The sequence below is a fragment of the Mastigoproctus giganteus genome, chromosome 14, assembly GCF_048544385.1.
Source record: "Mastigoproctus giganteus isolate SK-2022 chromosome 14, ASM4854438v1, whole genome shotgun sequence".
Taxonomy (NCBI): Eukaryota; Metazoa; Arthropoda; class Arachnida; order Uropygi; family Thelyphonidae; genus Mastigoproctus; species Mastigoproctus giganteus.
The window spans coordinates 77,799,345-77,814,398 of record NC_143588.1 but is presented as its reverse complement, the minus strand read 5'-3'; the positions used below and the strand labels follow the sequence as shown (position 1 = coordinate 77,814,398).

The 15,054-nt window shown below is 35.8% G+C and overlaps 1 protein-coding gene across 1 annotated transcript in view; it reads right to left on the bottom strand.

Moving 5' to 3' along the window:
- Positions 1–15,054, bottom strand: part of LOC150075267 (uncharacterized) — a 155,452-nt gene that overhangs the window by 94,430 nt on the left and 45,968 nt on the right. Inside the window, exon 3 of the mRNA XM_090389295.1 lies at positions 1,071–1,090. Coding sequence (XP_090245421.1) covers positions 1,071–1,090 — 20 coding nt within the window. The remainder of the gene's footprint in view (positions 1–1,070; positions 1,091–15,054) is intronic.

Genomic DNA, 15,054 nt, shown 5'->3' with positions numbered 1-15,054 from the left:
TACAATCTCTGTCATCCTTCAGTGAGCCATGTCCAGTTTAAGTTTATTCGATAAAAATAAAATTCTTAACCGGTGTTTTAGTACTTAGTTTGTTAGACTTCAGATATTTTCCTTCCTCTTATTTGCAGAGAGTTCATTCAAACTTTAATATTAAATTCTGCAAGTGGAAGTGGAGAGATTTCCTTACTATTTTTTTTTATTTGAATATCAAAAGCAGCCAGTGCGTATGACGAGAATGTAATTAAATCTTTACTGCCAAGAGAAGCGCTTTCTTTTTCTCCTAAACAAACATCAGCATCGTTTTCAGCTATGACGTGAAGAGTTAGCAAACTTTACATTATTGAAGCTTCTGATTTCATCGTCATTTGAGAAGGTTTCTAGTTTTAAAAATGTGACTTTAGAACAGAACGAAAGAATTATTTAAAGGAGAACATGAAAATAACAGATGGAATTAAAATATAAATAGGTGATAAATGAAAATAACAGATGGAATTAAAATATAAATAGGTGATAAATGAAAATAACAGCGCGAGTATTAATATTTTGACGTTATCTATTAGTTTCAACTAATGATCTTTGTTACAGTGACAGTCTGACGTTATTTTGTTTTTAAATGTAGACTAGACAATGCTATTGAGCTTCAAACCAGCCATCAGTTACTGAAATTTAAAAGCAAAGTATTTATTTTGATTAGATAAATAAACAATACTTTACTGATAATTATATTAATTAGGTACTTGAAAACTGCTAATTACTTGCCAAATTAATAGCAGTCAAAATTTCAAGCAACGATTTATATTTCAAATCGTCCAAACACAGAGCCATTCCGAATTAAAGCGACCCCTTTGAAGTAGACTTATAAAAAAGAAGTTGCAGCTATATGACTTACTTATATTTTATGAGATTTAGAAATAAATATAGAGAAAATTTATTTTTATTTTGGATATAAAATTTTGGAAAAAATCTAGAACAGTATGAATAGTTTGACAGTCCTTTAAATCTTAAAATTGACAATAATTAAACAGACCATACAATATAAATAAGTAGAAAATAATGAAAATAAATAATACCTCTTGCTCCGGTAATCTTGCTGCATTGCATTTTGGGAATAAAAAAAAGGAAATTATCAGTAGACGATACATACATCATATTTGCATTTTGTAACACTAAACATTAAAAATAAATTTACATTATAGTCACAGTTATTGGAATACAATGGAAACTTTACTGCAGCTTTCACTTTATCCGAGTAATATTAAATTATCATCACAAATGTACGTATAATGCTTACGTTCAAAGGATTTTTTCTAGTGTCATTAAATTTAATAACTTGGGTTTTTATTAGTACTTCCATGTACTGCTAGCACAGATAAAGAATTATTGTTCCTCCTTTTTTTGCAAGAACTTCAGAGCCCAGCGGGGACATCAAGTGCTAGTAATGTGAGGAAATTACATAAAATGGAAACAGAATTTCCGGACTAAGACGTTTAGCTTTATGTGAGGTAAATGGTGTGAAGTGCTGTGGATCGTGTAGGGAATACCAAACGAGATATATTAAAGACCACAAGAGCTCTTTAATACAAGATCCATCTTAGGAATGAACAATTTTTGCAAACACAATTTATTCTGTTTTCTTTAAGCCTTTCTCTGCCTGGAATAAGCAATGAAAAGATGGAAACGTTTTATTCCAATGGGAATAAGTTCCGAATAAAAATAAAAGAACTTGATACCCGATACGATTATAAGCACGTATATCAAATATAACAAAAGATATCTGCCTAGCAAATAAAGTCGATTGTTTGTCCCTACATTTGCCTTCTGAATTGAAGATCTCATGAATTGTGATGCAGAAAGCACATTTAAGAACCACCTACTTCCGGTATGCATTGTGCTTCGCAATGTAAATATTGACTTGTTGAGATGTTGGGAGAATAATAATAACTTTGTGTGTAAAGGCAAAAAAGACTCCAGTGCTATTAAAATATGCGTTGTGCGATTCTTTGAATGATTGATATTCGCTGTTCTGTCTACAAACAAAATGAATAGTTTATTTGCTATATTTCTCGTTCCAAATCAGGGATTATAAAATCCGAACTTTCGTGGTCGTGTGCTGGCTTCTTAACCCTTTTTACGTTTTATTTTATTGATAAGATACACAACAAGTATGTATTAACAGTGTGTCTGAGTACAGAACAATGACCAGAATTGATAACTAATATAAGATAAATCCAACAGTAAAATAAGCCCTAAAATAGGTTTAAACATTAAAATCATATTTACAATAAGAAGTGTATAGTAAGTTTATTTACCGGTAGAAGAAAAGAAAAGAGAAGAAAGACATACACATAAAAAATATAGAAATAAACCAGGAAGGTTAAACGAGAACCTAATAATTTTCATCATCCGAAAGATGACGCATACTTGTGGATCGAGTTTATTAGAGATTGGGAATTGTCAAAAAAGTCAATGAGAGAGCCATTTGCTGAATATGGTAATTTCGTTTAGTGGACTTCATAAAGTCCTTTTTGGCAGAGTCAAGGCTAAATTGCGTGAGATTTCTGAATTGTCTAGGAAGAGCATGGAAGTTGATTTTGCTTACGATATCAGTTGATTCGTAAGTTCCAGTGATTACGTTGGCAAGAAGGGTCATGTCAGAAATAATTCTTCTGGTGTTTAGAGATATAAGACGAAAGTAATCGCGCAGCGATTCATAGTATACTGGGTGATAAAATAGAGGACTACGAAACATGAGAAAGCGGAAGAAATTATTTTGACTGCTTCTATTTTATTAAGTAAACTCTTCGCATGAGGATTCCAGATGATGAGCTGAATGCAAGGGATTGGCAGTAGTATGGTTTTATATAAAGTAACAGCATATCTATAGTTTTTGAACTTATAGGCATTCCTTTTGATTAATCAGTGTTTCAAATACTTTACGAATGATTTTGAGCACATAGGCATCGAATTTATCACTACTAGAGAAGAGTACCGTACCCCCAGATCTTTGACTTGGTCATAACCTTTCTGTGACTACAGAGTTAATAGTGTATTCCATATATATTAATTGCGAGAATCTGCAGGATAATCAAGAAATTACTTTACACTTCGATCGATTAGTGGACAGGCCATTCACTGATAACTACAGCAAGAATTTATTGAGGGCGCACTAGTGCTGCTTAGTAACTTCAGTGTGCCCCAATAAATTTAGCAGCATAAATTGCTGTTGAAGGTTGAAAGTCGATAAGTCTTTTTTCTTCAACTAAATAGAATAAAAAAAAAAAGACTTATTGACTTGCAGCTTAACGGATGATACATTTTGAAATTGACGGTCTTGGAAATCTTTAAAGCACACGATAACATGCAATGAAATTTGGGTTTATGGATATGATCCAGAAACTAAACGCTCTTCTTTCCAATCGCAAGGTCCAACGAGATCCCATTCAGAAAAAAATAAGCGCGATTGAATGCTATGACTTGTTTTCATTACGAAGTAAGCGCCCTACAATTTTTGTCCAGTGTACTAAGTAAGTGAAGGGTCAAATTTATACAAACTTTTACAACTGTGGCGGAACTAGGAATGGTAAAGTCGGGATAGTTCCCAGGGGCTCCATAAAAGAGAAACCCGCGATAGGCTTCCCTTTTATTATATTTATTACGTTTGACGTAGAACAAATTATGAATGAGTTTCATCTCAAAAGCTCATTCGTTTTCACTCATTTTCAGAAATTTTGGACTTTTCGTACATCGTCAAACAACAGCTAAACCTGCCCTAAAATACTCTTGACACAGACGGACAACCCATCTTGCCCAGACTCTTATTATTCCGCCCCTGTCCTACAGTAACTACTAAATTTTATTGAACAAGTAGGGCATAAGCAATTTATGTACGTATCAATGAGCAAATTAGGTTTGCTACCTAGTGATCTATCTCATATTGTGGAGGCCCTTCGCATCGAGTTTCCTCGGTATTGTACAACTCTAAATAAAAAGCCATTGAAGAAGTACGTATATTGCTTTTTTATTTAAAGTGTATGCCATTACCCAGGCCGCGGTTTCGATTCTTATTGGAGTCTCGTCTATAGATAGGTACGCACCGTGACGACGGTAGCGCAGTATCGAGACAACTCGTGGCGAAGTGTTTCTACAATATGAGATCTAATTATAAGTCGCAAATCTGATTTGTTCATAGTTGCGTATAAGCTATGCCTACTTTTACAATCATGTTTTACTAGCTCTCGTAGCGTGAGGCTTTCATTCTCAGACTTATTATAGACTAATAACTTTCTCATATTGCAACTTTTGAAAATGCAATTATTAATCATCCACCATATACATCTAATTTTCGAGAAATATCTTTTCAACGTCTTCTTTCAGCGAGTTCTATAGCGGAAGGTTGGTTGGTATCTTTGGTTATTTTAGATTCAGTGTCGAGCCTGATGCCATCTCTAAATTGCATGTATTTTATGGTTGCTTTCAGAATTAAATTTAAAAAAATACAACCTTCCTTATACAGCCATGTATCCCTATATCGCACGGTTGTATAAATATTACTTGAGCAGCTTGATTGTTACTATGAGAAGTAGTTAATTAGTCCAAATTAATTCTGCAGAAGGAAAGAAAGAAAGAGAGAGGCATTTGTAGCACTGTTTTTTCATTATACTGTTCGTATAAAATTTATTTCTATTATGGAAAGATTACACACATATTCTGCTAATTAAATAGTAAATAATTCATTGCGACTATTATTTTTCTAATTAAAGTTAAGGTTGGGAGAGTTCCTTTCTGAAATTTAATCAGACCTCTTACGCAGAATGCTTATTAGTCTAAGGTTCACGTTACCTATGCGAGAGAGAGAGAGAGAGAGAGAGAGAGAGAGAGAGAGAGAGAGAGAGAGATGGTAAACTTCTTTCATATGTCTAGATTTCTTAAAGAAATTTCAATTTTTTTAGAGACGCGATTCTGCGTGGCTATGTATAGCTAAATAATATGGCTATATATAGCTGAAGATAATTATATTTTGTATTATATGGCTTTTGTCGATTTAAAGCTTTAAATAAGCAAGCTAATTATTAAAGCTTCACACTAATTAATTATTAAAGCTAATTATTAAAGCTTGTAGTGGAGACTGTTCAGTTCTAGCAAGTTTCGAGCTAGAAAAACAAACGAGGTCTGCCTTGTTCAACACACTACTGTTTTCTGTTGACCAAACTCTGTCTTTAGTTTCTGTAATAAAAGGCAATTATAAAGAGGATGCTATGCATGCACTGAAAGCTAGAAACCTCCGTGATCGTAAGTAGTTTCGCCGTTTATCACTCGTTTGGGGAGTTTGGAGATTCAAACTGCATTGAAGGTTGGAGGAACTTCTTAAAGAAATCTGCACTCGGAACTGTTAGCTTATTCGGTGGAAGTGTAGGGTTTCCTACGCTTTAGGTGTTCCAGATTTTTCATCCTGCAGGACATGACGGCGACTAGTGAATGTGTGCTTCTAAGGCATAATACAGTGTTCGTCATTGAAATTGCCCCAGCTAAAAGGAGTTGATGCTTTTAGCTCAAAATAAGTGAAGTGACAGATGTAATGTAGGCTGGATTATGTCTGTCCCCGGCGTGTCTGCGAGGGAAAGCCATGCTACCCTCGCCTGAGACCAAATAACGTAACCATTTTGAAAAAAGCACATAAAAATTAATCGCATCATTGACAAAATTAGAACCCGGGCTTTAAATAAATAAATAAATTCTTTATTGCTAATAAGTACACGACATGTGCTAGAGACAATAATACTCAACACGGCGACATGGTCAGGAGTTTTACATTATAAATGAAATTATAAATGATATTAATTGGCAAAAAGGAAAAAAAAGACCGTTACATGGAAATTATGAGTTACAAACATGTAAATTATAATAATGAAAAATGAGGACTAAACGTCATATGGAGGAAATTATCCCAGTTCCACAGATGGAATCCACTCGAGGAGCATGTGACGGTATTTGTAGTCGGTAGCCAATTTCTGAAGGTCGACTCCAAGACGGAGTAGTGCCTGAATTTTGGGGAGTGCCTGGGCAGGTAGGAACCCACTACACAGTTTCAACCGGTTGTATTTGAGGATTAGTGTGGGCTCTGACCTCAAGGATGGCGTAGGATTGTGCCACTGACAGAAATCCCAGATGTTTGGGGCGTTTATTACTCCTGTGTACATTTTTACTGAAGTCATTAAACGCCTGCTGTCAATTAACCTCAGGAGCCTGGGTACATTTAGCTGCTCAGCCATGTCAGTTGTTCTCAAATGAGGGGGTCGGCGATGCTTATTTGTGGCCCATTTCAGGGTCCAGTATTCACACGAGAACACCGGTTTTTGAAGTGAAGGCGACACAGATGCCCAAATTTCAGCAGCATATAAAATAGCCGGATAAACAGTGGCTTGAAGATATCTGGTAGTGGTTGCGGCATCGTTGGAATGAAGTAAGTTTGGTTTCGCTTTCCAGCTTAGGGTGTTAAAATGCTTCTGGAGGTATTCTGTGTGATCATTAAATTTCAGCTTCGGATCAAAATATACCCCGAGATCTTTATGGCAGGTAACCACTGGAATTAGAGTACCTAAAACTAAAGTTTGAATTATTGTTGGTTGCTGTTTCAATGAGTAAGTCATTACTGCAGATTTTGACGGGTTAAGGTTTAATCCAAACATCTTCAAGTAAGTTGAAAGAGTGGTCAAGTTCTCTGTGATGGAAGACGTAATTGCCATTGGGTTGGCAGACGGTGGAATTAAGGTAAGAAACTTTATATCGTCGGCATATATTAGAGCATCATCACGAGGACTCATGAAAGGAATCAGAATCACTGAGAAGAGAAGGCCAGACAGGACAACACCTTGTGGGATTCCTGCATTAATTTTTCTTGTAAAGTGGGTTTTCTTCAAAGTGAGGTAGACACTTCTATTCTTCAATAAGGCGGTGAGGAAAGCTAGTAGGTCTCCATTAATCCTGAAGAAGAATTGCGCAGGAGTCTGAGAAGGGCTGTGACGTCTAGGCTGTCAAAAGCAGCTTCAATGTCAGCGTACACTATAGTCATACGCTGACATATATATATGTCAGCGTACAGATTTAGTTTCGAAGGCTTGAAGAATTGATGTCTGTGCGGCCATGAGGTTTGTTATGGTGGATCTATTTTCTACTGCGAAATGGAACTGTTTCGGCTTCTGTGGCATCAGCTGTTTGTTTAATGCTGGAAGGAGTACCTTTTCTAGAAGTTTGAGGAGGGTGGAAGAAGTTGAGATTGTTCTGAAATCTTTTAGGCTTGTTGGTGCTTTGACCTTAGGCAGTGGCCTCACAGAGTATTCATTCCACTGAGCAGGGAAAACTCGTGTGGAAAGAATAGAGTTGTAGATTCAACTCGAAGCGGAGAACGGTGATTATAACGATTGTGCTATCGTGAGGGTACACTGAAGGCAATAAACTTATATGCAAATATGATATAATGATATACCCTTTTCTAATTTTTCGAATTTGAAATGGAATAACAACAAAGTTGTCATTAGTTGTGAAAGAAAAAGGCTAGCATGATTTATGCGTCTGAATTATTTACGTCAAAAGTTTAGACACGGATTTCTTATCGATTCTCTATGGTTTCAACACAATAGAATCACCAGCCACACTGTATGTAACGCCGGAAATGGCAACGCCTATCCATTAAGATGATTTTTAAATTAAGTGACGTTAAATGGCCGCCATTTTTACTGTATCTGACAGCCCGTAGCTTCCTGCGTGCTGTCTCAACAATAAGGTGGACTGTAAAAGACCTGCAACATTACTCAGTGTGTTTTTTAACTTCACTAAAAGTGGATTTGTTCGGTGTGCTAAGCGCATAAACCAAAGAGAAAAACACCTGAAGGTAATTTTGTTTTTTAACCTTCATGAATTGAATAAATAATCGAAAACCGTGCATTTATATCAACCCTCTTTCATATAAATAATTATTTACATTGCCCTAAGATAAAGAGAATATCCTTTACTGTACAATCTTCTAGTATATTAATAAATCTTTATTGTAACAGCAAGCAAACATAAAAGCGGTACAAGTACATATTGTGCTCTTGCAGTGCTAACCTTTACAGCTGGGCAATGTGGATGCATTTGCACTTATAAAATCAATAGCGGATACAAGTTCGAATTCTAAATATCAAAATTTATTTTGTTTGCATTTTATTATGGCTTTTCAAAAGATAGCAGATTTATAGTTAACTTACTTCTTTAATTAATACAGATATGTCAAAGTGATACACACGTTTTTACAATTGACTAAATAAGAATCGGTCAGTCATATCCTGTACTTATTTTTAATTATTTTCATTTAAGAAAATTTTTCGTCCTGATATAACGTTAGATCTGCAATAATAATTGGTTTTCATAGCTACCTCTGAGATTTGGACAAATATTCTCAGGCAGCCACTAAAAATTGTAATTTCTTTCAGCCTTAACGCTGAAATTGTTTTAAAACTAAAAAATTTCCTCTCCTATCCTTTTGTGTCTTGTTCCTTGTATTGAAAAGAGTTGCAAATCCTTACAAAGGGATACAGTGATTTCTGTTACATTTGTAATGTTGAAAGGTTTCAGAAGAAAAATTGTCTTTGGTTCAATAAGTGATGTAGTTCTTCACTTGTAGCTTTTTTTTTGTTTTTGTTTTTCATTTGAGGAAAATATCCACAAGGTATTTTATAGCATTTTTATATATAGTAGTTTTTCTCGTTTACTTTATACCTTATCTCTCTATATCAAGATTTAAATTATTTAATTTTAATTTTTACATTTTTCATTTCTAGATGTCTGAAAGTCTTTTAATTTCACCAATTTTTATCATTCAGCCGCCTGCAGCATGATTTAGAAGTGTTTTAATAAAATAACTTCTGTTGTAACGACGATGCTTGAATAGAATTACTCTTTTTGGTAATAATATTCTTTATGCCCAAAGTTTAGAACCTTACAGCAAATAGCTTCCTGATGAATGATACAGTGAAGAGCAGTGAAATCCAGAAAAGATTCATTCTTTTGGCAAAGAGGAACGAATCTTTTTAAGGTGCAGATTTTATTTCCATCGTATAAATTTTCCACGTCCATTAAATATCTTTTCCTTTGCCAAAAGAATGAATCTTTTCCAGATTTCGGAATATTTTAAATGCTTCGTTTTAAAAGATCAAAAAGATCAAACAAAATATAGAATGTAAGAGTTCCGTTTCCTTCATCTTCTTCTTCTTTTTTTTGTGTAGGTTTAGTTTTGTGCAAGCAAGGCTAAACTATGAACTGTAGTTGTGTTGACTTGGTTCAAGGAAAAGAAAGAAAGATTTTTTTTTCTTCTCGCAGTTTAGGTTTTAATAGTCACCCATATCAGTTTTGGAGAATGTCAGAATGTCATTCGATATTATACTCTTTTATTATTGTAATAGTATTATAATCCATAACACAAAGCTCGTCGTCTACATCATATTAAAACACGATAAGTTCGTAAGCGCCTATTGTATTCAGCATCCGCATTGCAAGGACTCAACTTCCAGTGAACGGAATTTCATGAAATTTTATATTCAGCTCTTTTAGAGTTGATTCCAAATCTCATTAAAATCAAATAGAAATCCGATAATTATATCTTTATTTTTTCATACATATTCACATAGGCAGACCATATACAGGAACTTCCCGACTTACGTAAGAGTTGCGTTCCGCAGAACTACGTCAGTCGGAATGTCCCACATGCTTGTGCAGCACTCGTAACTGTACTCGCTGAATTGATTGAATCCAAAAAGAAATGTTCGACGAACATGTAAATAGAATTAGTTATTGTATTTATTCAATTTTTTATCTCATGCGCAGGAAAAATTACAAAAAAGCGTTCAATTTTAAAAAAATTCAACTTTATAAAATTACAAAAAAAGAGAGAGACAGGCAGTAAGTTTTACCTCTCGAGCATCTTTGCCAGAATCGACGTCTTCAGCTGATAAGTACGCCACTGCAGAGGTTGAGGAGTGTCGAGATTTAGAAGAGGTCGGCTGCTCAACCATACAAAAGAACATATTAATGGATGCCTGGACGCATAGTGTGCATAGTGTTGGGGGAAAGGCGCCTCCAGTGGTTTCCCACATCTGCGCCATATAAACTCTGTGGAGACAAGCAGTATCACTGTGAAAGCCAGAAAAATTTTATGTGTTGTAAAATGAAGTATTGAGCTGTGTTCTGTTGGATGTCCTGGCTTTTGGCCGCAGGGCCCCTGGTGGGATCCCACGTTGCCCACACACACCACTAGGAGGTAGCCAGGTTTCCCATAATTCTCTGGCTACTCTCCTCCAGGTCGCCTGAGCTTCCTGGAAAGAGACCAAGTAAAAAAAAAAAAAAGTTATAGGGTACAGGGAGTATAGGCTGTACCGAAAAGGGTAAAGGAAAGGAGATATAGACAGAGTAACGGAGGATGTAAGGGAAGGCATCCTCCGCAAGTTGGGTGGGAATTCTCCCATCTAAGCGGAACGTGGAAGTAGAGGGCCCTCAAGAGGGTGGGAAGATAGTCACGTATCAAGAGAGACACGGATGAAACAATTCAAGCGACCTGAGTGTCAAATCCAGTAAGTACAAGTGGTCACAACCTAGGTGAAGATGTTCACAGTCGGGTTACGGCAGTCGAATCTGAGGTAGAGATGTTCAGTATATGAGAAAAGGGTGTTGATCAATGTGCATTAGTTCCAGGACGTTGTACCAGTGATCTTCTTCTGGTGAAGAGATCATGTGCGAAGGTGAAGAAAGTGTGATAGTGGTCTTCCTCATTGATCAGAAAATGTTCATTTCCTCGAGGCAAGGCATGTATTTTTGTTATGAGCAACGTTCGCAGGTCCTCGTAGAGCGGGCAAACATTGAATAGGTGATCCCAGTCTTCATTTTCACCACAAAGACAGCGAGGGTCATCCACGATGTTCATAGAGGAAAGTTTATGATTTATGGATCCATGGCCTGTAATCACGAAAATGATGTTATAAACCCGGGCTGTACCATGCTGGAGCTTTAGGGTAGATCTAGGCTATTTGAGGTAACAATTTTTTAGTGTTGGAGCCTTTGGGGGTGGTATTCCATCTGTTTTGCCAGTCGTTAAAAAGGTAGACTGCAAGGCGCTTTTTTTCTTCTTTGATGGTATTTGCTGGGTTTGTAGTGAAATCTAGGATGGTGGTAGGGAGTCCCTTTGCGAGCCGGTAGTGCACGCCTTTGCGAATTATCTGCAGGTCCATATGGAGAACTCCTGCCAAGACTTGGAGCGCTGGGTTGCTTACCTTGCAGCAGGCACGGGTGATAGTGAGAAGGATATTACGCTGAATGGAGGTGACCTTTCTTTGTTTACGAAAAATGAATGCACGATGGTACCAGACATCTGCACAGTAGGTTGTAGTGGGAATAAATACAACTTTGTACAGCATTTTCAGTGAGTGGCGATTTAGGCCCCAGTCAGACCTGCTGATCCTCACTACCATTGCGGTGTAGTTCCTGACTGCGATGAAGGTAGTCTAGATGCGGATGCTTGGACGGTTGTTTTTTTTCTTTTCATCGTAGATTTCTTGGTAGCAAGCAAGCATGTCATTCACCCCTCCGTTAACTTTTAAGAATCGTTCGCTGTCAGGATCCATCTTCTCAAACCTCGCCATTGCCGGTGCAATTTCACGAAATGCCATTGCCATCTCTCTCTGGTGATGAAGCGTCTCGGCTCCTCATTTGGTTCATCTTGAGCTTCGTCAGCATTTTCTTCTTTCACTTTCGCTGCCTGCAAGTCAATACGTTCTTCGTTAGATAAGTCCTTCTCTTCTTTCTCTATTAACTCCTCCACGTCTTTGGCATCAACCTCCAACTGAAGTAGCTCTGCAACCTTTACAATCTGATCTGTAACCTCTTCATATGATTAGTCTTTTTAAAATCCTTCGAAGCCTTTTACGTGCCGTAGGCATATTTTCTTGCATGTACCATTTAAACAACTTTTAGTAATTTCTGCCCAGGCCTTATTATGGCATGGTAAATATTGGAAGATTTCCAAAAATCTATTAACGTAAATTTTTTCTCATCGTCTACTGCACATGACGACGAGAAAATTAATGCCTTAGCAGATGTTGTGCGAAAATAATATGATTTTAAATTCGAAATAACACCCTGATCCATAGGTTGGATCAGTGAAGTGGTGTTTGGCGGTACAAATATGACGCTCACGTTCGAATTGAAATCATCTAGATGCGTAGGATCTACAGGAGCATTATCTAATAGAAGCAAAATCTTGAAAGGAACATCGTTGTCTTTACAATATTTTTCAACCTCGGGAATGAAGCAGCATTTAAACCAATCCTCAGAGAGAGATATTGTTATTCATGCCCTTTGGTTCGATCGGAAATGCACTGGTAGGGTGGCTTTATTGATGCGCTTAAATGCACGAGGATTTCCAGAATGGTACACAAGCAGTGGTTTTAATCTCTCGCTGCATTAGCTCCAAGCAAGAGCGTGGCCCTATCTTTTGACGCCTTGAAACCTGGCATTGTATTTTCCCCTTTGGCAATGTATGTTCGATACTGCATTTTTTTCCAATACAGAGCAGTCTCGTCAACCTTAAAAATTTGCTGCGTTGAATAGCCTTCATCAATAATTTTTTCCAACACATCACAAAATTTCTCTGCAGCTGCAGCGTCGGCACTGGCGACTTCACCGCATACTTTAACGTTGTGGAAACCAGCGCGATGCTTGAACCTATTAAACCACCCGTTGCTTTCCACAAACTTGGGTTGGGGTCCGCCGTACTTATCCTTAATATCTGTATAAATACTTGTTTGCTTTTTCTTGAATGGTTATTAGACTCAGGGGCACTCGCTTCTGAATCTGATTTTCCATCTGTATTAGTATTATTAACAGCTGTTCCATCTTCGATATAGCACTTGAACGCTGTTTTGTGATCACTGTTGATCCTTTGACATGTTCTTTTATACGCGCGCTGTCCTTTCAAATAGTATTCACTGTTGAAGCAGTGAGATCTAATTCCCTTGCAATAGATGACAAACTTTGTACTTCTTAATAATTTTCATCTTCATTTCTAAATTAATTTTGTTTCGTTTCCTGGCACTACCACCACTTGCAGTTTTCGTTTGTGGCTTTCCCTTTCACCATTGTAATATGTAAATAGGAATGAAGAGAAGTTTCTGAAAATTTGTTTTTTATATGATTGAAGATTTCGGTGAAGAGGATACCGTAACCTAAAAACCCACAGAATTCCAGTTATCGGGATTATCGCAAATGCAATAAGATCGAGTTTACTACCCGTTTATAATAGATTGCGCTAACAGAAAAGCCCAATAAACCGGAAAGTGCAAATTATTTTTATTGTTTTTTGGTCGTGACCTCCAGAAACGTGCTTTAGAAAAATATCACAAAGGCGTTCAAAATTGATTCTTTAACGGGAACATATTGTAACCATGAAAAGGTAGTGCAATTTCCATTATAAATATGACCTTTTAGAGAGCTTAGTAATAAATAGCTCAGTAATATAGCGAAATTTTCAACTTCCAAGGACTTGGAACGAATTATATATATAAAAAAAAGTGTTATTGGGTTCATATTACGATATTTCCACGATACCCCCATTTATTTCTACAGGATGAAAAATACGTTTCCACGATTTTTTTTAAAGTTTGCACCGGCCGGCAAAAACGTACGTAAAGTCGAATTTACGTAAGTCGAGTATTACGTAAGTCGGAGAGTTCCTGTATTATATCTTGTAGAACGCAGCACTGGGAAATTTTACGCATGCGCAGAAAATAAATGTTCTCGGTTTTTGGTTTCCGTATATGAAACTTGTTGCTTTTTGAGAAATGCTTTTATCAGTTTACTGAACATGTAAATCATGAATTAGTATATTAATCACAGCAGAATCATGAAATGCATGCTATATTTCAATTATTATTAAAATCCATGAAGAAATAACTAAAGTACATTACGAAAGTGTTTTCGTCAACAATCTGATTGTATGTGCTGTTATTTATTTAATTTATGAGCTTGAAATATGTGTCGAATTTCAATTTTCATTAAAATACAGAAGGAAATAAGTGAAGTATATTAAAAAGTTGTAATGAATATTATCTTGAGGTATGTGCAGTGAAGTAAAAACAATTACTTATATATATTATTATTAGTTGATTAATTAGTAATTAACCGGCAACAAGTTTATTAGCTATGTACTTTTCACTTGTATTAATCACAGAAAATGAAATATTAATTTTAAAAAAAATCACATCAAACGTGCCTGAAATTTAATGGCCTCCGAACCTTTTCCTAACTTGTTTTTGTTATTGGAATCTGCCATTTTACTCCCTATTTTTCGTAAAATTAACTTCCACAAGCTGAACTCTTAACAATGATTGATGATCCTATTAATATTCGGTACTATTTTGCGATATAATAAATGAATAGGTCATTTCAAAAACTTTGTGTTCCTCAAATTTTACAGGAATTAAAACTCTACAGATTGAGATAAAATTAAGACATCTGGAAAGTAATTACATTATTTTGAAGAAGATTATTTACCAATCATTTTTAATTCATTTTCGATAATATTTGTTTCATTTCTATCTCTGTATATGCAATTTTTAATTGATTCCCGTAAAATAAGAACATTGCTTATTATGTTTTTGAAACGACCGATTCATATATAAAAAGAATGTGTATTGAATGAAATGTTTCATTTCACAATGAAAGAACCGGAGTTATAAACAGGGGACGATGTTTTATTTCATTTCATACTAAATGAAGTGATATATATTTTTTATTTTTTCGTTCATTGTATACAATATTTTTCTTTCAGAATATATGAAAAGAACAAAACAAGTATTGAAGTATGGAAATAAAAGATATAATTAGTGATTCAAATAATTATTTAAGTAGTGAAAAATAAGGGACCTTGGGGATGAAGCCCCATCTAAATTTTTGACTTTTGGACTCTCATTTGCCAAGTTTATATTAATCTTCAAACAATCCAAGTTCAAATGCCACTTAGCATGCACAGCA